The following is a 22,286-nucleotide window of genomic DNA, read 5'->3' as shown; positions in this document are numbered from 1 at the left end:
ATATAATGTGCTCCGTTTGCGAGCGCTCCCGCTATCTTGTGACGCCATTACCATTATTATTGCTAGCAATTAGCGGTTCACTTGCACATCTTTCTTTTTACGAACACAGCATAACCGTGTGTTTGGGGAAATAAGACAGCGCCAGAGTGGTTCCGAAACTCACTCATATACTGCAGCGTTATCGCTGGAATACTTGTACCTACCAGCAATTATTTTGCTTGAAAACACAATTTTTCCGTGGTGGTCAACCCTTTGATTGTACGTCAAATCATGCATCCTTCCTTATACTCGTAGTCCATATTGTTTAGATAGGGATAGGTACGACACCATTATTCCTAAATCTGACAATATCAATTTATTGTCGCAGGAGGAAGCGTCAGCGGCAGTGTCTCGGCTGCTGTCGTACGTGACGCCGGGCTGGCGGCGGCGCGGCGCGCTGCGGCCGCGCGTGCTGGACGTGCGCGTGGCGGGCGCGCGCCTGCGCGCCGCGCTGCACGACCTCGCCGTGTTCGCGGACGCCACGCTCGCCAACGCGCATGATGCGCAGGACAAAGGTAACTAGGGCCAGTGGCAGACTTTACGTAGATATCGTCTTGTAAGAAATTCCAGTTCTGCTGCATATTGTATAATGATTAATTTAAGAACAAATAACTTAACCTTACTATTTCCAGGCATCGCAGTAAAGCTACGGCCACTAGTAAAAGCCCTGAAGGACGCGGAGCGCATAACACACGAGGCGACATCAGCGCTGGACGCTGGCGACTGGGCGCCCGAGCGGTTAGAACGCGAGCGTGAGCCCACAGACGGGACGCAAGATGCCCTTGACCAGCTGGTTGCGTGTGCGAGGTCCTTGACAGAGGATGTGAGGCGAGCGGCTTCATTCATACATGGGAATGCGTCGCTATTATTCAGGTAAGATCCCTCAACAAGCATAACATTCATACAAATGTTTAAGCCAGAGTCGTTAGAACGAGTGAGAACCAACTGAGATGAGAGAGACATGAGACTGAGGATGTCAGGCGAGCAGTTGCTTTTATAGATGGGAATGTGTCGTTACTTATTAATTAAGACCTCTTATAGTCGAATAAAAACTGTAACCAATTCTGACGGTGCACTTTAAAAGCGGAAATCAAGAATTCAGGCTTTCGCTATTTATTCTACGAATAATTAACTTGTATTACATACGCTGTCACGGTCACTTAAATCCGACAATACGAGCAGAAGACGCAGCGAAGTCTTCCACTAGTTGACTCGACAAGATCTGTTGAAATCGACTTCATGACGCAAGCTATTCATTATAAATTAACCGGTGTTTCGTTTTGTCCAGGCGGTCAGCAGGCACAGTTCCAGAACACGAATGGACAGAAGAGTACGACTACGTCCGCCTAGAATCACGTACGGCGGTGGGGCGGCGGAACGCCGAAATCCGCGCTGCATTACCCGACAAGCTACGGGCGTCGTTCGACGCGCTTGTGAGGGATGCCGACCATGCCGGCGAGGTACCTACACCACCTTATTATAGTTAATAAGCGTATGAGCACAGCAGTCACAGCACATAATAGTAAGTTGTGTCAAAATATGCCAGAAGGGCACAAGAGCAAAGGTAGGTATATCACGTTTTTAGGGTTTCGTACCCAAAGGGTAAAAAACGGGACCCTATTACTAAGACTTCGCTGTCCGTCCGTCCGTCCGTCCGTCTGTCACCAGGCTGTATCTCATGAACCGCGATAGCTAGACAGTTGAAATTTTCACAAATGATGTATCTCTGTTGCCGCTATAACAACAAATACTAAAAATAAAATAAAATAAATATTTAAGGGGGGCTCCCATACAACAAACACGATTTTTTTGCTCTATTTTTTGTTGATGGTGCGGAACCCTCCGTGCGCGAGTCCGACTCGCACTTGGCCGATTTTGTTGACCGCGCTCGGTTTGCGACTGCACCAAGCAGTAAGTAATTGAGGCACAGCTCAGCGACCAGATGTCATGCGTTTGGTTCATCATGATTCGCAACCTTTCAATTTCATTATGTTTTATATATTCTAAGCTAGGCCAAATGAAATTTATCGAATTAACGCTTATCAATATGTCATTTGTCACAGGTCAGCGCAGTAGCAGCAGCGACACGGCTGCCCGCCGACGACCGTCAGCTCGCCGCGTTCTACGCAGCACAAGCGGCCACGTACGGAGCGCACCTCGCCACCGCCGTCGAGGCGTTCTTACGGACTGTGGAGATGGGACAACCGCCTGATGTCTTCCTCGCGCATGGCAAGTTCGTCGTGCTTAGCGCGCACCGGATCGTGCACGTTGGGGATACGGTCCATCGGTGAGTACCTACCTAGATTAGAACTAGGTATAAGCAAGCGCTTTCAGAGGGTTTTGCCACAATATTAATAGGAATCAAAAAACCGGCCAAGTGCGAGTCGGACTCGCGCACGGAGGGTTCCGCACCATCAACAAAAAATAGAGCAAAACAAGCAAAAAAACGGTCACCCATGACCCCGCCCGACGTTGCTTAACTTCGGTCAAAAATCACGTTTGTTGTATGGGAGCCCCACTTAAATCTTTATTTTATTCTGTTTTTAGTATTTGTTGTTATAGCGGCAACAGAAATACATCATCTGTGATATTTTCAACTGTCTAGCTATCACGGTTCGTGAGATACAGCCCGGTGACAGACGGACGGACGGACGGACGGACGGACGGACGGACGGAAGGACGGACGGACGGACGGACGGAAGGACGGACGGACGGACGGACAGCGGAGTCTTAGTAATAGGGTCCCGTTTTTACCCTTTGGGTACGGAACCCTAAAAATGGTCTTTGATTTGAATATTGATCGACGTTTGCTGTTCCATCTGTGACACCAATTTCCTCAGTTCTCACAATTTGTTTGTCCAACAGGAGCGCCCAGCACGCCGGCTTAAAGTCGCGAGCCCTCCGATGTTCCGACGCGCTGTCAGACGCGCTCGCCGCCACCGTCGCCAAGACCAAGTCCGCTGCTCAACAGTTCCCGTGTGCAAACGCCGTGGCGGAGATGGCCGAGGCTGCCCGAACGTTAGCCGCAAGAGCTCAAGAGTTAAGGCGGGTCTTGGTTCGTGCCGCCGACCCGCCGGCTGACACGCCGCTCACCCCCGCGACGGCCGTCGCCCCCTCCGCACCCACCACCCCTCTGACGCCCTGCACGCCGCATAACCCTACGCCACCTTCATTGGCCACTCTTCAGATATAATAGTGGAAATTTTTGAAAGAAATTAAAGCCAGTGACGTCCTTGTGAATGTAAAGTACCAGCGGAGCCATTTGGAGTGTACGACGGACGGTTCTTTTGAACGTTAGGCTGTGAAAAATATCACGTTGGCTATGTGGAAAGCGTTTTGGTGTTGGATTAAAGACAATTGCATGTAAAGCTTATACAAGTTTAACATAATCTGCTGCGCAGGTCTTGCTGTTTGGTGTTAAATATTTCGCCTCTATTTGAGGTTACCGGACAGATATACATAGTGAACTATCCTAAAAGGTACGATGCATACGGTGTTAAAGTTAAAACGCGTCGGTACCTACATAAGTTATGCAAGAAAACTAGAAAAAAGGCATAATCATTATTCATCAAGGAGTTAGGATGCAAATCATTACCAAAGAATTGTCGAGATAATACCCACGTATGTAGCTACAAAATGTAAACATGACTGCCATAATGACGACGAAATATTTGTATTTAATGTTAGCATAAATATGATCTACTTACAATAAATTAAAGGCTGCCATTAGTAATTTATAGGGTTCCGATAGTTACCATGCTTATCAACGCTCAAAAGAATCAGGTGAGGCATCGCGCACAACGCATTTTGAATGGACGCTACAGAGTTATATGATGTACTCTAAGTGTATTTAAGGCCTGAGTGGACGCTCATGTTTGGCGTGCAGCGGGGCGGGGCGTGCGGCGTGCATGTCAAACAAATGCAAACGTATAGGAGCGGCCTTAGTGCACGCTGCTCAAATCCCTTGGGAGCTCGACGCCACGCTGCACGCCCCGCCGAACGCTCCGCTTCGAGCGTCCACTCAGGTCTTACACTTACACACAGACGTCTAAACTTATAATAACGTATCTCTGATAAACTGGATTCATCAGAAGCTAATAAAAAGCTGAACTCTTAACTAGGTACCAAAAGTTTTATATTGTGCTTTTTGAGCTAAGGAGCCATGCCATAATGAAATACAATACTATTGTGATGTCAATTTATTGTAATTTTTTATCTATAGGCCTTTGGTGTTATCACATGTTTAGTAAAAAGTTTATCAAGAAATCAATTTGCGTTGGTTTTTTGAAATAAAGATACTTGAAGATTGGTACTAGTCGACTATCGGGATCCTAATCGGATCAACGTAGTTTGTATGCCTCGGCGAATTTATTTAAACGACACGGATGTCAACTGTAAGAGTTTAATTGCTGGATGCTCATTTGCAGTAGTGAGTTGAGTTGTCCGTCCAGATTTTATACAATTTTGCATCAGCTAGTTAGATTGAGTACGTAGATTGTGTAAGTGTGAAAGTGTACTCTATGCCTAGGGCATAGCGTTTCATTTCTAACGATCGGCTGGTTGTCATATCTTAATTGTTAACATCATAAGTATAATATCATTGCGCAATTTATGTCAGTTATTGATATTATACTACTGGGACCTAAATTATAATGCTACAAATTACAATTTTACAAGCGCTGACAAAAACTTGTGAAATTGTAACTTGTATAGCTTTATTAAATAGAGTCCTGGGGCCCGTTTCTCAACAGCTTGTAACTTGTAATACAAGTGGAAGTCCCTACCTAACAGAAGCTGTCAAAGAGTGACATCCGCTTGTATTACAAGTTACAAGCTTTTGAGAAACGGGCCCCTGGTGCTGTTTTTCTTGGTGCCATTTTTATGTTGGAAGACTTAATAATATACTATACGTGAATAAGACTATTATTTGTTCTGAAAGAACAAAAATGTTCCTGAAACTTGCCTCACGAGTCACCGTGCGAATATAACCGGTATTTGGTAGCTACAACCCAGTGGTCAGCGGACAAGCAACCACGTTTTACGATCGCGATTGACTCATCACTATAATACGCTCAAACTATAAATGTATTATGTTAAATGGGTCCATTGGAGTTTTAAGACTAAAAGGCTTACACGGATTAAGAATCTGCCTGTTTATGGTCTCTGATATTCTCGTTTTTCATTAACCATAGACAATAATTAGAGACCATAGATTTTTAGATTCTTAATTTAAGATGCGTATGGCCTGTATGGAATTTGGTATGAATCAGAAAATAAAAAATTCTACGAGTATGTATCGATGAACTAGGGTAACTTATCCTAAAATCAGTGACCTGTTTTTTTTCACAGTAAGTTTGGTAATAACGATATCAGTGCTCCTTTGGACTCTACAGCTTGTCACATAGACTCGTGGCTCATTACTTAATCTTTACACTACTACAATAGCATTGTGTATGTATGTACGTACTTACGTTTTGTACTTTATACATAAACATACTAGATAGAAGTAGTCTATGTAAAAAGCATGTTGTAAATTAGCAATGTGTAATATATTTCAAATAGGTGTCGTAGTTTAATTAGTTATAGATGGAAATTGTACAAATGCATATTTAAAAATATTAATTTTAATATTGAATTATAATTTATCATCATGTAAAATGCAATTAAGTAAAATATACAAATTTTCGTATCTAAGTTATTGTATTTTCATTTGAGATTCCTTCGGTGGTATAACAAAAGTGACAAATCCATAGACTACGGATGTCACTACGGAACTTAAGAGTGCTATTACATTTCGGGGATGAGCGAGTTTAGGTATTTTACGCGCTGCAGCAGGCCCCGCGATCTCAGGTCGCCGAACCCTTCCACCGCATTTTCCCTCGGTCGCACTACAATGATGGATTAAACATTTTTGATCCGATCGTGAAGCACATTGAAATCAATCATAACAACACTAACTGTACTTTAATATCAAAGTCCTAAAAATGTTATTTGGTACGAAAATACTAAATCCAGTGCAAATATACATACTTATGTAGGTCATTATTACTAGAAAGAAATTATACGTACTTACTTAGGTACTCGCTTATTTTCATTTTTCGTCATTGCATATGGTATAGGTTGTAAAGTGAAACTATTTTAGCTATATAATAAAACCTTTAATTTGTATCTTAAGTTTAGAAACGAGCTGATACTAAGCATCTGATGATGAAGCCTGATGATGATGATGAAGGTGGTTACGGATACCAATCAACCATGTAGTAACATGATTAGGCTCGTTTGATTCGTCTCAACAAGATCTTTGGCACTAGGTGACACTCAGGGTCTGATAATGGAGCTGGAAGGTGGCCACTGGTACCAGTCAACTATGCAATTAAACCACTTCGTGTTTGAGTTCGTTTGATTCGTCTCAACAAGATCTTTGGCACTAGGTGATACTCAGGGTCTGATGATGGAGCTGGAAGGTGGTCACCGGTACCACTCAACCATGCAACTAAACCACTTCGTGTTTGGGCTCGTTTGATTCATTTCAACAAGATTTTTGACACAAGATATGACTCAGGGTCTGATGATGGAGCTGGAAGGTGGTCACCGGTACCAGTCAACCATGCAACTAAACCACTTCGTGTTTGAGCTCATTTGATTCGTCTCAACAAGATCTTGGACACTAGGTGATATTCAGGGTCTGATGATGGAGCTGGAAGGTGGTCACCGGTACCAGTAAACCATGCAATTAAACCACTTCGTGTTTGGACTCGTTTTATTCATTTCAACAAGATCTTTGACACAAGATAGGACTCAGGGTCTGATGATGAAGCTGGAAGGTGGTCACCGGTACCAGTCAACCATACAACTAAACCACTTCGTGTTTGTGCTCGTTTGATTCGTCTCAACAAGATCTTGGACACAACATAGTACTCACAGGGTCTGATGTGCAGCTGGAAGGTTGTCATCCCAGACACGAAGTGGTTTAGTTGCATGGTTGACTGGTACCGTTGACCACCTTCCAGCTTCATCATCAGACCCTGAGTTCTATCTTGTGTCAAAGATCTCGTTGAGAGGAATCAAACGAGCCCAAACACCAAGTGGTTTAGTTGCATGGTTGACTGGTACCGGTGACCACCTTCCAGCTCCATCATCAGACCCTGAGTCCTATCTTGTGGCAAAGATCTTGTTGAGGCGAATCAAACGAGCCGAAACACGAAGTGGTTTAGTTGCATGGTTGACTGGTACCGTTGACCACCTTCCAGCTCCATCATCAGACCCTGAGTTCTATCTTGTGTCAAAGATCTCGTTGAGAGGAATCAAACGAGCCCAAACACGAAGTCGTTTAGTTGCATGGTTGACTTGTACTGGTGACCACCGTCCAGCTCCATCATCAGACCCTCAGTACTATCTTGTGTCAAAGATCTTGTTGAGACGCATCAAACGAGCCCAAACACGAAGTGGTTTAGGTGCATGGTTGACTGGTACCGTTGACCACGTTCCAGCTTCATCGTCAGACCCTGAGTTCTATCTTGTGTCAAAGATCTCGTTGAGAGGAATCAAACGAGCCCAAACACGAAGTGGTTTAGTTGCGTGGTTGACTGGTACCGGTGCCAACCTTCCAGCTCCATGATCAGACCCTCAGTACTATCTTGTGTCAAAGATCTTGTTGAGACGAATCAAACGAGCCCAAACACGAAGTGGTTTAGGTGCATGGTTGACTGGTACCGTTGACCACGTTCCAGCTTCATCGTCAGACCCTGAGTTCTATCTTGTGTCAAAGATCTCGTTGAGAGGAATAAAACGAGCCCAAACACGAAGTGGTTTAGTTGCGTGGTTGACTGGTACCGGTGCCAACCTTCCAGCTCCATGATCAGACCCTCAGTACTATCTTGTGTCAAAGATCTTGTTGAGACGAATCAAACGAGCCGAAACACGAAGTGGTTTAGTTGCATGGTTGACTGGTACCGTTGACCACCTTCCAGCTCCATCATCAGACCCTGAGTCCTATCTTGTGACAAAGATCTTGTTGAGACGAATCAAACGAGCCGAAACACGAAGTGGTTTAGTTGCATGGTTGACTGGTACCGTTGACCACCTTCCAGCTCCATCATCAGACCCTCAGTAATATCTTGTGTCAAAGATCTTGTTGAGACGAATCAAACGAGCCGAAACACGAAGTGGTTTAGTTGCATGGTTGACTGGTACTGGTGACCACCTTCCAGCTCGATCATCAGACCCTCAGTACTATCTTGTGTCAAAGATCTTGTTGAGAGGAATAAAACGAGCCCAAACACGAAGTGGTTTAGTTGCGTGGTTGACTGGTACCGGTGCCAACCTTCCAGCTCCATCATCAGACCCTCAGTACTATCTTGTGTCAAAGATCTTGTTGAGACGAATAAAACGAGCCGAAACACGAAGTGGTTTAGTGGCATGGTTGACTGGTACCGTTGACCACCTTCCAGCTTCATCATCAGACCCTGAGTTCTATCTTGTGTCAAAGATCTCGTTGAGAGGAATCAAACGAGCCCAAACACGAAGTGGATTAGTTGCATGGTTGACTGGTACTGGTGACCACCTTCCAGCTTCATCATCAGACCCTGAGTTCTATCTTGTGTCAAAGATCTCGTTGAGAGGAATCAAACGAGCCCAAACACGAAGTGGTTTAGTTGCATGGTTGACTGGTACTGGTGACCACCTTCCAGCTCCATCATCAGACCCTCAGTACTATCTTGTGTCAAAGATCTTGTTAAGACGAATCAAACGAGCCCAAACACGAAGTGGTTTAGGTGCATGGTTGACTGGTACCGTTGACCACGTTCCAGCTTCATCGTCAGACCCTGAGTTCTATCTTGTGTCAAAGATCTCGTTGAGAGGAATAAAACGAGCCCAAACACGAAGTGGTTTAGTTGCGTGGTTGACTGGTACCGGTGCCAACCTTCCAGCTCCATCATCAGACCCTCAGTAATATCTTGTGTCAAAGATCTTGTTGAGACGAATCAAACGAGCCGAAACACGAAGTGGTTTAGTTGCATGGTTGACTGGTACCGTTGACCACCTTCCAGCTTCATCATCAGACCCTGAGTTCTATCTTGTGTCAAAGATCTCGTTGAGAGGAATCAAACGAGCCCAAACACGAAGTGGTTTAGTTGCGTGGTTGACTGGTACCGGTGACCACCTTCCAGCTCCATCATCAGACCCTGAGTCCTATCTTGTGTCAAAGATCTTGTTGAGACGACTCAAACGAGCCGAAACACGAAGTGGTTTAGTTGCATGGTTGATTGGTACCGGTGACCACCTCCCAGCTCCATCATCAGACCTATATATTCTGATTGTGACATGTCATCAAAAGCATTTGTATTCAGCCATTTTTTAATTTAGTACCTATAAAATATCAGATCATTTCAAATATCTTTAATGCTGTCCGGTAGTTACATACTATACTATAAAACCAAATACACAGTACTAGGATCAAAGTTTCTCAGTCGCCGTTTACACGCACTGTCACGCACACAGTACCGCGGCACTGAGCTCACGACCGCGCGTCATCGGTAATATTAGAGTCGTTTTCAAAAAATTGCCAAAAAATTATAGTAGAATTTCATAAACACTAATGTATACCATCAGTATAAGCAAACGCTGCAGATTGCTTGAGTATGAAAATGACTTCGATATTAAGTAGAATTTCGTAGGAATTGACACTTGTTTCGGAGAGAAAATTGAGTTTGTTTTTCTTCGATTTTCTCTTTCTCAAAGGTATTTAGGAAAAATGTCAAAAGTAATTCCTAATGTACAGGGTATTAGTAATACAAAATAGCCAGCTTTACCAGAGTAAACTTCTCAACATTTACAAATACGAGCTCACAATTTAGTGCTTCACGTGGTTTTTCGGAAACAACCATCAGAAAAAAAATCATTACTAATTTAATAAGCCCTTTTTCCAATATTTAAAAAGTAATTCCTAAAGATAAGAAGACGCTTTTACCGTAACAAGTACTCATTGTTTCTAATAATGACCCTAAAGTACTGAATGTCATCGAGCAATATCATCAATTTTGCATTATTTTGACTTTTCTTGTTGGAGCGCTCTTAACCTTTTGAACGCCAAACGGCGCATCCATTTGCCGTGCCCATAGACTAGGAATCCTCTAGACTGAGCATAGTAACGCTACCCCCTCTGCCACTTATACGGTAGTTTTACTCCATCTTCGAGTCAATCCCGTGCCGTGATTGGTCCGTGTCTTTGAACGGACCAATCACGGCACGGGATTCGCTCACCTCGTCCCCCCGCACCCCCGTATTTTTGGCAGCATCGGTTTCATGAAATAATTGCTCTAAACTCAGTCTAGAGGATTCCTAGTCTATGACCGTGCCACTGACGCCACGGGGGTAAAATTTAGTTTTGCGAATAAATAATGCCAACCTAAAAGTGGGGTGTTTTTTTTCAGTAGATTTTCATCAAAAAACGATCGACGTCAAATGCCGTCTTTGGCGTCGTTGTCACGACATATGACGGCATATGTCGTGACAACGACGCAACGTGAGATACGTTGACGTCATATGCCGTCTGTGGCGTTCAAAAGGTTAATGTCTTATCCCTTTGATCGCCAAGAACCATGCACCCCATACACGAGCTCGAACAGTCATATCATAGAAACATTTACAAACGAATTCATAGGAGCTGACTAGGGCTTGCAATCCGGATATCCGTTTTATCAGGATATCCGTCCTATTTACTATCCGGATTTAGATGAAGTTGATATCCGGATAAAACGAATAATTCGAATACTAAAATTTTAAAGAAAACTATTTTTAAAACGTTGCAAGTTATAATGGTAATCACGTTGTCGGTTGATTTTATTTATTTGAATACATTTTTACGTTATAAAAACAGTTTATTTCAATGTTATTGCCGACTACTCCCTTATTTTTTTGATATTTGAGATATTCTTATGCAGATCGACCTAGCTCCGTAAAAGTAACTTTGAGATGTACTTGTACGGTGTTCTTATTAAACGTAATGCGCTGTCATTATTGTTATCGTCCGAATACATTATTAACAAAGTGCGAACAGAACCAAAATGAGTCCAACGGAGGAGGACTTCGGTTTATAGGTATTGAACTGCCGAACGAAATGCAGTAGGGTTTAGCAGATATGATGAAGAAGGTTTTATCATTTTCTATTTGGATAAATCTCTAATGAAAACCTTGATTGACTTTAAATGCAATGTAAAATCTCAACAAGAAGAGACTGTTCTAACAGTTAGAAGATATTCGATTGTCTAAAAAAACCTTGGCAGTCAAAGAAATGAATTTCACAGCGCAGACTGCCAATATTAAATAGAGGGTTGAAGTATCGGCATAGCATACCCTAGTAAATTATTACAAATATAGTTTGTGTCACCTGTTCGAAAAACCATATCTAATCGAATCAAGTAATTAAACTTAAAGGTTGTATAAGAAATCTTTGCCGAAACTATTTTTTAGTTTTTGGTGAGTATAATTTCATTTTGCCATTATCACGTCACGTGGCAACTCAACACAGTCATGCGTAGGTATTAACTGAACTAACCTAACCTCACGGTTCCACCAGCTATATATTTTCACTTGCACATCAACTTAAAAGCCTCGATAAAATGGTAGAACGCAAAAAATTGCTTAATACTTGCTGCTACGCAGTCTTGTGTACGTAAAATTGTATTATATTACACTTTTTATTAAATTCGTGTGAGTTTTATTAAATAAAAAGTAAGTATTCGAATTATCCGTTTTATCCGGATATCCGGATAGTAAAATAATAAATATTCGAAATATCCGGATACGAAAAATGGGCGGATATTGCAAGCCCTAAAGCTGACGCTGTTTATGAAAATATTGATGGTTTAGTACAAAATCAGGTGACCAGCAAAACTCAAACTCACTAATTACTAAAAATAATTAAACGAAAACCAAGCTTATTTGAGTACTATGGCTATGACCTTGTGGTGGTAATTAGTGAGTTTTGGTTGTCATGTGACGAAATAGTCCTCCAGCTTTTGTGTATGAAATTGTTAGCTTCATTTTATAACATACATAAGAGCTTTAATAAGTTGAAATTACTCGTAAATTTATCATGCACATGCTAAAATCAAATGTAAACTTTGCACACCTGAATGTTACTTTGATAGCACTTATAATTTGTGCGCTACGGGCCCTACAACTCTCGACTTTAAAACTGTTCTTAGCGATCGAAGCGTTCAACTGTCCCTTTTAAAAAAAGTATCAATAAAAAAGTACTAACATCCGTTCAAGTATGTTCATACTGGCGCAAGTATCTCTCCGCTGGCTGTTCCTCGGGAGTGAAGAGTAGCGCGGGGTGCTGCGGCGGCAGCTTGGCGGCGCCCGCGAGGGCTTCGAGGCGCGCGGCGCGGAGTCGCAGGGCGGCGGCGATGGAGTCCGACTCGCGGGTTGCGGCTGACGCGCGGGCGGCTTCTTCTAGCCTTTGCCTTTCCAGCTGAAAAAAAAAACAAAGTTCAGTGGCACATTGTACGATTGTCTAAGTACATTTTACAGTACACATGGGGCTACTTTTCCGCACTAGTGCGTAAACTAGCACTTTTCGTGCGATGTCAAAAGTTTAAAGGGCCATATGTACTGTAAAACGTTGTTCGATACACGTGCGAATAGGTAATTCGCAACTCGTGTCGATTTAAAACACTCCCTTCGGTCGTGTTTTAATTTATCGCCACTCATTTCGAATTTCCTCTTTTTCGCACTAGTATCGAAAATAACTATAAACTATGCTATTTTGTCAGAGTAGATACCCATATACTCCGACAAAATTACACACACAGTTATAATGGCTTTAATACGGTTACTTTATTATTCTTACTCTGGAATACTTACTCTGGCTGTTTCCATTTTGTAATTTAATAGTTTCAATTTTAAATTTGCTACTTCTTTATTATCTTGACTCCAAGAACTCGAGTGTGTTGAACCTGAAATGAAGCAAAATGTTCTTATTTATTTCGCAAGACTATAAGGCAGATTTATTTGCGTTTATTATTTGGGGTTTGTAACACATATAACAGCTATGGATTCTATGACAGGTCAAGGGGTTTTCAACTAAGAATTATTTTAGAAATAATGATGTAAACTGAATGACTACCGCAGATCCTGGTCACGGCACCAAAATGTAAAGAATCGCTATCTCAACTCTTTAATTTTTATACTTCATTGCTAAAATACTCAAGTACTGACTTCATAGTTATCTCCTCCTGTATAGCGATAAAAATTGATATAATGACCTTGAAGTCTAAGTTTAAAGTTGAAAATTCCGCAAAAACTGATGCCTGATTCTCGCCTTGCCACATAGGACGATGTAAAATAAATTTTGTACCACAGTTATCTGTAATAGACTACCATAGCTATATACTTGTATGGACTTATAGAGCGCTGATAGATTACCACGATCAATTCTCCACTTGGGTCTTCTTTTCGAGTAGGTAACTCTACTTGTAGGTGGCATTGCTGACAACATTTTGTTAAAATGTTACTATTTACATACCTATTCCAGAATCGCTGTTAAGGACAGTGCTGAGCGGATCTGGCACGAACTGGTTGCTGTCTGAGTTGTGACGGTCGTCGTCATCTGGCCCGTTTAGTCCCAGCTCCATTTCGAACATAGGCTCCGACTTGATTGGCTGTTGTGAGAAAACATAACTTCAATAATGATTAACCTTTTCGACGCCGTGTCAAACACAAAAGCTGTCACGCTGACGCCACGTCACCGAAGTGTCAAAACTGAAATTGAACTTTATGCATATGCACGTAGGTCTATGTTGCTCTGTGATATGTGACCGATTAATCGGTCTTTGGCGTTGAACCTACGGTGCGGATATATCGGTCATTGGCGTCCAAAAGGTTAAAATTTTATAAGGCAGGAGGAAAATGTATTTCCCACTATGATTTTGAGCTTTATTTCAAATTTATAGGGTTCAATCTTGCGTAATTTCTCAACACCCTTATGCTCATTTAAAGTTTCAGACAAAATACCATATTGTCATAAAATCAATAACTCACCTTGGAGCTTTCATTTATCAATTTTTCATGTTTCGTATTATTCATATCAAAATTCCTAACAGCATCTTTGATACCCATGGTTTTAGCCACTGTTTTCATGTTATTGAACTTTGTGCGTAAAACCTTCTGGGATCTCTTCTGAGGACTCTTACTGTTGAAAGCTGCAGATATCTGAAATCATACTAGGTTGAAATACTGGAGTGAAACAATTTTAACTTTTTATTTATATTTGTTTTAATATCTATGTATACTGCTTTTCTAATAATTATATTTTCATTGCTATGGAGTGTACCTATTTGAAATTGGTGAATTAAAATATGGTTATTTATAGTACATATAACGTTTATAATTTTCGCGTTTGGTAGACATATTATCAAATAAACTTCGGAAATAAGGGAAAACGAAATAAATTCGCGAAAGACCCGATAAAATTATGATTTAATCTTTATTTAATGTTTTCAGAAGTCAAACATCAAACATCAGCCAGCCTATTATGGATAGCTTTATCCATCTTTATCCACGTGATAAAATAACTGTCACTGTTTAACACCGTGGGAAAGAAAGTGACGGACACCGTTTTATCACGCTGTCACGTAGACAAGAACGACCATCATATCCGTACAGCTTTTTGAATTAACAATTCTCAGTAAGATAATTAAACTTACATATGAAGAAAGTAATATGAGAAGTGCCAATTTAAAAATAAAGTTAATGCAATCTGAACATACCCTTCTCCAAGCTTTATTCTTCAACCCAATGGCATGTGCATTGTATTCCTTAGAGAACACAAACCTTTTCTCCTTCCTGACACAATCCAGTAGGAGGCTGCACTCTTGTGGGGCGAAATTGAGGGATCGGTTAGTTCTGTAACAAGGATTGCAGATTGAGTTTTAGCAAAGATGTATTTAAAAAAAAGGGAAAAATACGGGCTTTGAATGTGACAGCTTTTCTATTACCTGTCCCGCTGTTAAAATGTGTTTTATGTCAAGTTAGTATCTTTTACACATATTCTAAAATTAATTTTATGTGTGCAAAGTTAGTGAATACTTCTACTTTGATAACTATAGCTGGTCAACCAAATCTTGTCAGTAAAAAAAGGCGCGAAATTAAAATTTTCTATGGGACGATATCCCTTCGCGCCTACATTTTTCAAATTTGCTGCCTTTTTCTACTGTCAAGATCTGGTTGACCAAGTATATTTAAATATTTGTTAATCATAACATCTTTATAATTACCTTTTTTCACCATCATTCCCATCTGAAAAACAAAAAAAAATTGAGATAAATGAATAATACATACCTAGGGAGGTGAATTCGTGAATGCTCCAGATCACAGGTGTTTGTGTTGTGGCCATTTCACTGTGTGGCCATAAATATGTGATCTGGGGCTTTACGAATTACCGCCCATGGTTTGTCTAAAGTTTTACGTCTTGCCTTGGCCAGGAAGTGAGATTTTCTCCTTCCCACTTACGGCGGGTGGGTGACGTAAAAAATAAAGCGTAATGATTATTTTGGAAAATGTATTTACATCACAATACAATACGCTTACCATGCGAGTCATCAGAATCCTTCTCTTCTACACTCTCCCAATAGGACTTTATTTTCAAGTCTTGACTTAATTTTTCATCATTTGAAATAGGCTCTGAAACAGAACAATATATTAGTTTAGCATTTTGAAAAAGATCAAACAAGAAATTGCTTTTAATAACATTTATTATTCTAGATTTAGTTAGGTTTACTGTACAACACTTTTATTGTGACCTTGTTGCAATTTGTAATTTTATGGAATGATAATGGCTTATAATTATACCTACTCATGGAATTTACATAGTTTGGTTAGTCCATTATGAGGCCGGTATCGATTTTAGTCGCAACAATGTAAAATTGATAGATTTAGTTGATGAAATTGTACACCTTTTGTTACGTAATAGAAATAACAAGTACTGGTATCTATTAGCACGTCTTCTTATCTTGCATTTGTACAGATCATTTTTTTGAAAACTGACTCACTAAATTAGTAATGATTTTTTTTCTGATGGACGTTTAGGTAAACGCGCGTAAAGCACTGATTTAGTCGATCTTATTTGTAAATTTCGTAAAGTTTGGACTGCTAAAAATGATAATTTTGTATTACACATATCCTGTACTCCAACTTGCATAGACTACATTTTTGTTATATGATATTGAACAAGAGTAAATGAAAGTTAGACGAAATCAATTTTCACCAGAAATGACTTCAAAACAAGTGAACATTTTTCGTGAAAATCGACTTAATTTTAACGTAATTTTGATACTTAAACTATCTACAACATTTCCTGAAACTGTTCTTATACATAATTTTTTATAATTTACCACTATAATTTATTGATGAATTTTTAAAAACTGCCCCTTCTCGTCATATATTGCCAGTGACGCACGCTCGGGACCTCATTATCAAAAGGCAAGATGAGAAGACGTGCTAATAGAAACCAATACTTGTTAATTAGATATTACGTAACAAAAGGAGTACAATTTCAACAACTAAATCTATCAATTTTACATTTTGGCTCTAAAATCAATAACGGGCTCTTAGGGATCCAAAGTGATATCTACTTGCAAGAAATATACCTTATTCCCTAATTTCAAACGAGGATCCTCTTCAAGGAGCAATTACTCGCCTTCACTGGTCGGTGAATAATATGTGAATGTCCCGATTTAAAATAATTTTAATATGAGTGAACTTTGTTTGACCTTACCATTAAATTCTTCTGTATCCTCCATGTTTTGGCTCTGTTCACTAGGAGCATTGGCATCTACGTCAGACATCATCGCCACTATTTGCCTAGTCAGATCACTGTAACTGTTGTTATCATCTACTACATTTTTGGCAAGTTTTCTTGCGTCCTTTTTAAGATTCTCCCACTTTGTCTTCAAAGAATCCGTGGTTCTCTCATGCTTGAAACCCCTACTGTTGAATGTTTTAGTTATTTTCTCCCATGAAAGCTCTTTGGCCTGGTTCACAGCCGAATTAGTTGATTTATTAAGGATTGTGTACTTATGTCTTCCAACAATATTTATTAAGGTTTGAACTTCATTTCTACTAAATGTTGGACTCCTATATCGTCTGAAATTCATAAAATTACTATAAGCATAAGATAACAAATTAACTAATTCATCTTTGGTATATTCATTTCATGCGTAGAAGAGTAATGTCGTTAATAAATCTAACCTCTAGAAAACTTACGAAAAAATAGAAGCGGAAGGCTTATCGTCTTGTGTTTCTTCTTCCATGTCTGAAGAGCATTTATAATTCTTCCGTATTAAATAACGTGTTAACTCTTAAAATTATTCCTTATTAGAGCTGTTTAGAGCGGAGGTAGTAATAAATAAATAAACTGATTATTGAGCTAAAGAAAGACGACAGTTTTACCTGTTTTACTGTTTTGACGTTTTGATTTTGATCTGTCAGCTGAAGTGTCATAGGTTTTTTTCCTCTTTAGGCATAGAAGGTAGCATACTAGATTCATGTCTTTAGGCCACGCACGCACCCCGATGTCCACGATTTAAAATTTTGCGACGCGATTTTTAAATCGCGCTGTATTACATATTTTTGATATTTTCTTGTCGCATGTGCGCGCACTGGCATATAAACACATACGTTGCATTTCTGCGACAAAATAATCGCGCGACGAAAAATCGTGGTGCGTTCTTGGCCTTATATAGTGATAATTTATATGATCGATCTGCTTGATACATTTTAATTTATTATTTTGTCATGGCGCTGTGATAATGGTGAACATTTTCAAAATATCATTGTAAAACATTTCCTCCGTTTTTTAAGAATCGATTCCAAATCATCGATACTAAACTGCTAGTGAAGTGCCATATTTTGTAAGTAAAAAAAAATCGCATGTCAAAAAAGAAAAAAATAATAATTTTAGGTTAGAACATTAATTTCATAATTTTGGCTTCTATAATAACTACTCAAGCTGAAAACCAATAACCTGTAGTGTAATAAGTGACTTAAAGTATGTACCACATTATTGTAACTAATGATTAACTTAAATACGAGTAATTTCCAGCTATATTATTGTTTTCCATAGTAGATGGTTCAAAATGGCGCTCTTTCTCTCTGCGTGAGCAACTTCTCTAATCAAAACATATTCTTACGCAGTTTCAGACTGAATTTGACTGATTTTAATTAGCGGAAGGCATATTTTGTTGTAGTTTTATCTGGTAAACTGAATGCATAACCCTGTGTTCACCTTTAATAAATCCATGCTTAGTTTGAAATGAAGGAAGTGATATTAGCTATTGTAACCTGCGTATGTAGTGTATTTCTAGTCTTTGTTTTTGTATTGTTTTGTAAGTAGCCCAATTCGCTTTATTAAATCACATTAACAGAAACCAGCATCATTAATGTGAATAGAGCTTGTGAATACTACTTAAAGAGTAACAGGGTGAATTTTCTGTCCTTTGTTTCAGGTTGGTATATTGTGTGGAAGTGCTGCTTGTCGAAGTTCCGTTTTGTTCGGGAACTGTTAGGGGGTATGTCAGATACCCCTCCAGCATCAGAGACTAGGCAGCCTAAAGCTAGGAAAACTAGAAAAGACTAACTTACTGTTATCCAACTAAAACTAAGGTTAACACAATAATATCACTCAAGTAGTGCATGATTTAAGTATCAGTAAACAAGTATTTAATCAGTTGTTTTATTTTCTAGGTCAAGATGAATATCCGCTGTGCTCGCCCAAGTGACTTGATGAATATGCAGCATTGCAACTTGCTTTGCTTGCCGGAGAACTATCAGATGAAATATTATTTTTATCATGGATTGTCATGGCCGCAGCTCAGTTATGTAGCTGAAGATGAGAAAGGACATATTGTTGGTAATTGACCTCTTTATATGTTACATGTATCATAAGTTATGCATAATCCATCATAGCTCTAGCTAGTAGCCTTACTTATTATTATTATCTGTTACCCCCACCACTCACATACTTATGAAGACAGGTGAGGGGCTGTCATATTTATTTGCAAATGCAAAGATCAAGTGTTTCCAACTTTCCACTAATTTAATCTAATTAATAAATACACTTTGTCTAACCAACAGGATATGTTCTGGCCAAGATGGAAGAGGATGGAGAAGACAACAGACATGGTCACATAACATCACTGGCTGTGAAGAGGTCTCACCGTCGCCTGGGTCTCGCTCAAAAACTTATGAACCAGGCCTCCTTGGCTATGGTAGAATGCTTTCAGGTGTGTTAACAGCATAGATCTTGCTAATTAAAAAAAACCCTACTGCAACTACCATTCTTATCATACTGTGTCTAAGATTATACTGCTTTATGACAGTACAGTTCTTCATGCTAATAAGTGGCATTATTGTAAAATTTACATATTTTTGTAACTTGCAAATAAAACTAATCTCATTATTTTTCTTTACAGGCAAAATATGTGTCACTCCATGTCAGAAAAAGCAACAGAGCCGCATTGAACCTGTACACTAACTCTCTTGGCTTTAAAATCCTGGAGATTGAGCCTAAATATTATGCTGATGGTGAGGATGCATACTCCATGATGAGAGATTTGAGTACATTCTCTGCTGACAATAAATCTGAAAGTCAGGCTTCAGACAATTTAGAAATTAAGTCTGATTCAGCTGTTATATCTCAATGCTAATCATGATTGTAAATAAAATTATGGAAAAAGGACTCGTGTCATTTCACTAAGTACCTATATTCCCTTGTAGAGTTGTACAGTATAAACCAAACCCAGTAGAAAAACACACCCTTTGTTATCGGCAATAGTGTGGACAATCCTATAAAAACCTTTTTAATGACTTACAATCCTGAACCACATTAGAGCCTTGCATCAAAGGTAAATGACTCGAGTCTGTTCAGAAGAGACAACTCGTGGAATGTATTGGGCTCCATACATTCCACAACTCGACTCGTTCCTCACAGACTACTCAATATGACTATTAAATGTCTGATGCTAGGATACCCCAGTAAAGTAGACCCTTTGCACAATGTTACTTTTGGCACTGTATATCAGTATTGTCAGTCATAGAGGTAGATACCTGCTGTTCTTAATGGGTTTAATCAAAAGTTGAGAATGTGATTGTATTCAATGATATCAAATGCTCATAAAAGTGGATAGCCTATCCACACTTTGTTACTGCAAGCAGTGTCCTCTTGTCGGCTAGTAGGATCAGCAGGATTGTAGGATGACCAATTAACAGATTCATTGCCACCCAGCCAAACAAGACATCCGCGCCAGGCCACAATAATTTCGTCATATAAAGCTAGTAGTACCACATTCCAGACTATCGGGTTGTCCGGCCTGGGAACGAAATCATAAAATACCTGATAGTCAGGTTTTCGGCACTGAATGTGGTAATTTATTATTTATTTATTTTATTGTATGTATTTCTAATTGTAAGTTTTATGGTGCTCACAAATACTATTTTGATGGTACCTGACTAAGGAAAATAATCAACATTCAATTCCTTAATTAATAAAATATAATAGCAACACAATGTTATGTTTAATTAACATGTCAATTACAACTAATTTTCATCTTCACCATCATCCTCATAAAGATGATTTAACTTCAGTGCCGCTTTCTTCTCATCATCCTCATTATTTTCAGGCAATTGTTTTCTTACAGGTTTCTTTTCTTTCTTTTGTGCTCTTCCCACAACATATTCAGGCATCAGAACTTTACTGCTTTTAAATACCGCTTTTGGTATTTCTGGTTCCATTGCTTTTTTCACTGTGGCTGATACATGGAAAATGGGTTTCTTGAAGACAAACTCTTCAGGCCCTTCACAGTCTTGTTCCATTCTAGTCTTAGCAGCTTCTCTTTCTTCTAATTCACGGATGAAAGCATGTGCTGTGGCAGAATTAGTGGAATCTGACATCTGCTCTTGTGTCACATCCGACAATGAATAATACACCCATTTTCTGGGATTTTTCACGTATTCTGGGATTCCTCTCGCTCGTAAACAGTCCCTCATAGAAGCTTCGGGTCTCTTATAAATACTTTCTTTACCTCTGAACTGCTTCATTTCATGTTTTAGTTTTCTGTAGTGCCTGCGGTCCATTTCTCCATTGTCATGCGGAGTTTCAGCTTTATTGTGTTTGGAGAAGCTGATTTGTTCCTCGGCATCTTTTAGATGGTTAAAAAGGCTTTTCTGCCGTTCTCTAAACGATGTCATTGTTAGAATGATCGGCCAGAGAAGTCAATACTGTGAAAGGAGAAAATCGTAACAATTTTTGGTTGATTTAACAAATATGCACTGGTGTTGAGAAGCATAGCCACACTCACTTAAAGATTCCTAAGAATTATTTGTTCTAAAACTATGGGAAATACCTATTAAGTTAAATACAGTTAAAACAAAACCAAACAGTAAGTAATACGACAAAATCCCTCGTATTTTTTTTGGTTTGGTATTGGCAAAACAGTGTTGGTAATAGCTTAAGTAAGATGAATATCGATTAAAAATCGGAGGGCAGTCAACAACAATATAACGTATCTAAAATGTATACTTTAATATATAAGAAAAGAGAATTTAGAGAAAGCTTATATCAAATTCTCTTTGATATTAGCCTATTTTTACTTTTGAATATTTTTTTCTTGTAATTTTAACAATGTACGGATATACCGATTATCGATTTTTAAACTATAAATACAGCTGCACTACACTACAAATTAATCTAGTAAAAAAAAAGAAATGTCAGTGTCAATGTGACAGTCATAATTTTTTGTAACAAGTATGGCTTGGATGCGAGTTTTATGAGCCAAGTTTTTGTTTGTTGGCCTAGGACATAGAAGGTAGCATCCTATAGAAGTGGTCTACGCGTGCCTCCGCGAGGGACAAAACATACGCAATGCGACGCTATGATTGGTCGAATTTATTTGTTGCCCACCATAATCCATACTAATTTATGGTGCGGAATAAAAAAAAATGTGAGACTGTGACAAGGACAAACAATAATAGCGCTTTCGCTGCTACTCCTACTGAAAGATACATAAGACTATCCCGTTCTGTCAGTTATCCCCGCCACTCATGCCCAATCCAGTTTAATACTAGAGACAAACCAAAGAAAGTCTGCAGCGCAATAATTTGACATCGAATTAAAAAACTACATATGGCAATGTTTTTTAAGCAGTCAGTAAACGTCATGCACTATGGTATGTGTTTGTCAAAATCGT

The 22,286-nt window shown here is 39.5% G+C and overlaps 4 protein-coding genes across 7 annotated transcripts in view; 2 read left to right on the top strand and 2 right to left on the bottom strand.

Moving 5' to 3' along the window:
* Positions 1–3,803, top strand: part of LOC134651934 (breast cancer anti-estrogen resistance protein 1) — a 199,253-nt gene extending 195,450 nt beyond the window's left edge. For all 3 annotated transcript variants that reach the window (XM_063507053.1, XM_063507054.1, XM_063507055.1), the window contains 5 exons: positions 368–554; positions 672–912; positions 1,328–1,499; positions 2,103–2,326; positions 2,905–3,803. In XM_063507053.1, coding sequence (XP_063363123.1) covers positions 368–554; positions 672–912; positions 1,328–1,499; positions 2,103–2,326; positions 2,905–3,232 — 1,152 coding nt within the window. In that variant the 3' untranslated portion in view covers positions 3,233–3,803. The remainder of the gene's footprint in view (positions 1–367; positions 555–671; positions 913–1,327; positions 1,500–2,102; positions 2,327–2,904) is intronic.
* Positions 3,804–12,148: 8,345 nt separating this feature from the next.
* On the bottom strand, positions 12,149–17,399 carry LOC134652412 (myb/SANT-like DNA-binding domain-containing protein 4). The gene is made up of 9 exons (XM_063507595.1): positions 17,308–17,399; positions 16,820–17,187; positions 15,634–15,726; positions 15,321–15,342; positions 14,814–14,949; positions 14,086–14,256; positions 13,571–13,706; positions 12,910–13,001; positions 12,149–12,517 (listed from the first exon to the last, which is right to left on the bottom strand). Exons 1-9 carry the CDS (start codon positions 17,352–17,354, stop codon positions 12,311–12,313), a joined length of 1,272 nt encoding a protein of 423 aa, XP_063363665.1. The 5' UTR covers positions 17,355–17,399; the 3' UTR covers positions 12,149–12,310.
* Positions 17,400–17,962: 563 nt separating this feature from the next.
* LOC134652411 (N-alpha-acetyltransferase 11) lies at positions 17,963–19,777 on the top strand. Of its 2 annotated transcripts, none has more exons than XM_063507594.1 (5): positions 17,963–18,091; positions 18,549–18,705; positions 18,787–18,952; positions 19,177–19,325; positions 19,515–19,777. In XM_063507594.1, the coding sequence occupies exons 3-5, from the start codon at positions 18,793–18,795 to the stop codon at positions 19,746–19,748; spliced, it is 543 nt and encodes a 180-aa protein (XP_063363664.1). In that variant the 5' UTR covers positions 17,963–18,091; positions 18,549–18,705; positions 18,787–18,792; the 3' UTR covers positions 19,749–19,777. The 2 variants fall into 2 exon arrangements, with proteins under 2 accessions (XP_063363664.1, XP_063363663.1); XM_063507593.1 differs by lacking the exon at positions 17,963–18,091 and adding an exon at positions 18,291–18,428.
* Positions 19,778–20,574: 797 nt separating this feature from the next.
* LOC134652410 (uncharacterized) lies at positions 20,575–21,402 on the bottom strand. The gene has a single exon (XM_063507592.1). The coding sequence runs from the start codon at positions 21,286–21,288 to the stop codon at positions 20,638–20,640; it is 651 nt and encodes a 216-aa protein (XP_063363662.1). The 5' UTR covers positions 21,289–21,402; the 3' UTR covers positions 20,575–20,637.
* Between the last annotated feature and the right edge of the window lie 884 nt (positions 21,403–22,286).

Source organism: Cydia amplana, chromosome 11 (genome assembly GCF_948474715.1).
Source record: "Cydia amplana chromosome 11, ilCydAmpl1.1, whole genome shotgun sequence".
Taxonomy (NCBI): Eukaryota; Metazoa; Arthropoda; class Insecta; order Lepidoptera; family Tortricidae; genus Cydia; species Cydia amplana.
The sequence above is the reverse complement of the archived record's forward strand: the minus strand, read 5'-3'. Positions and strand labels throughout refer to the sequence as shown.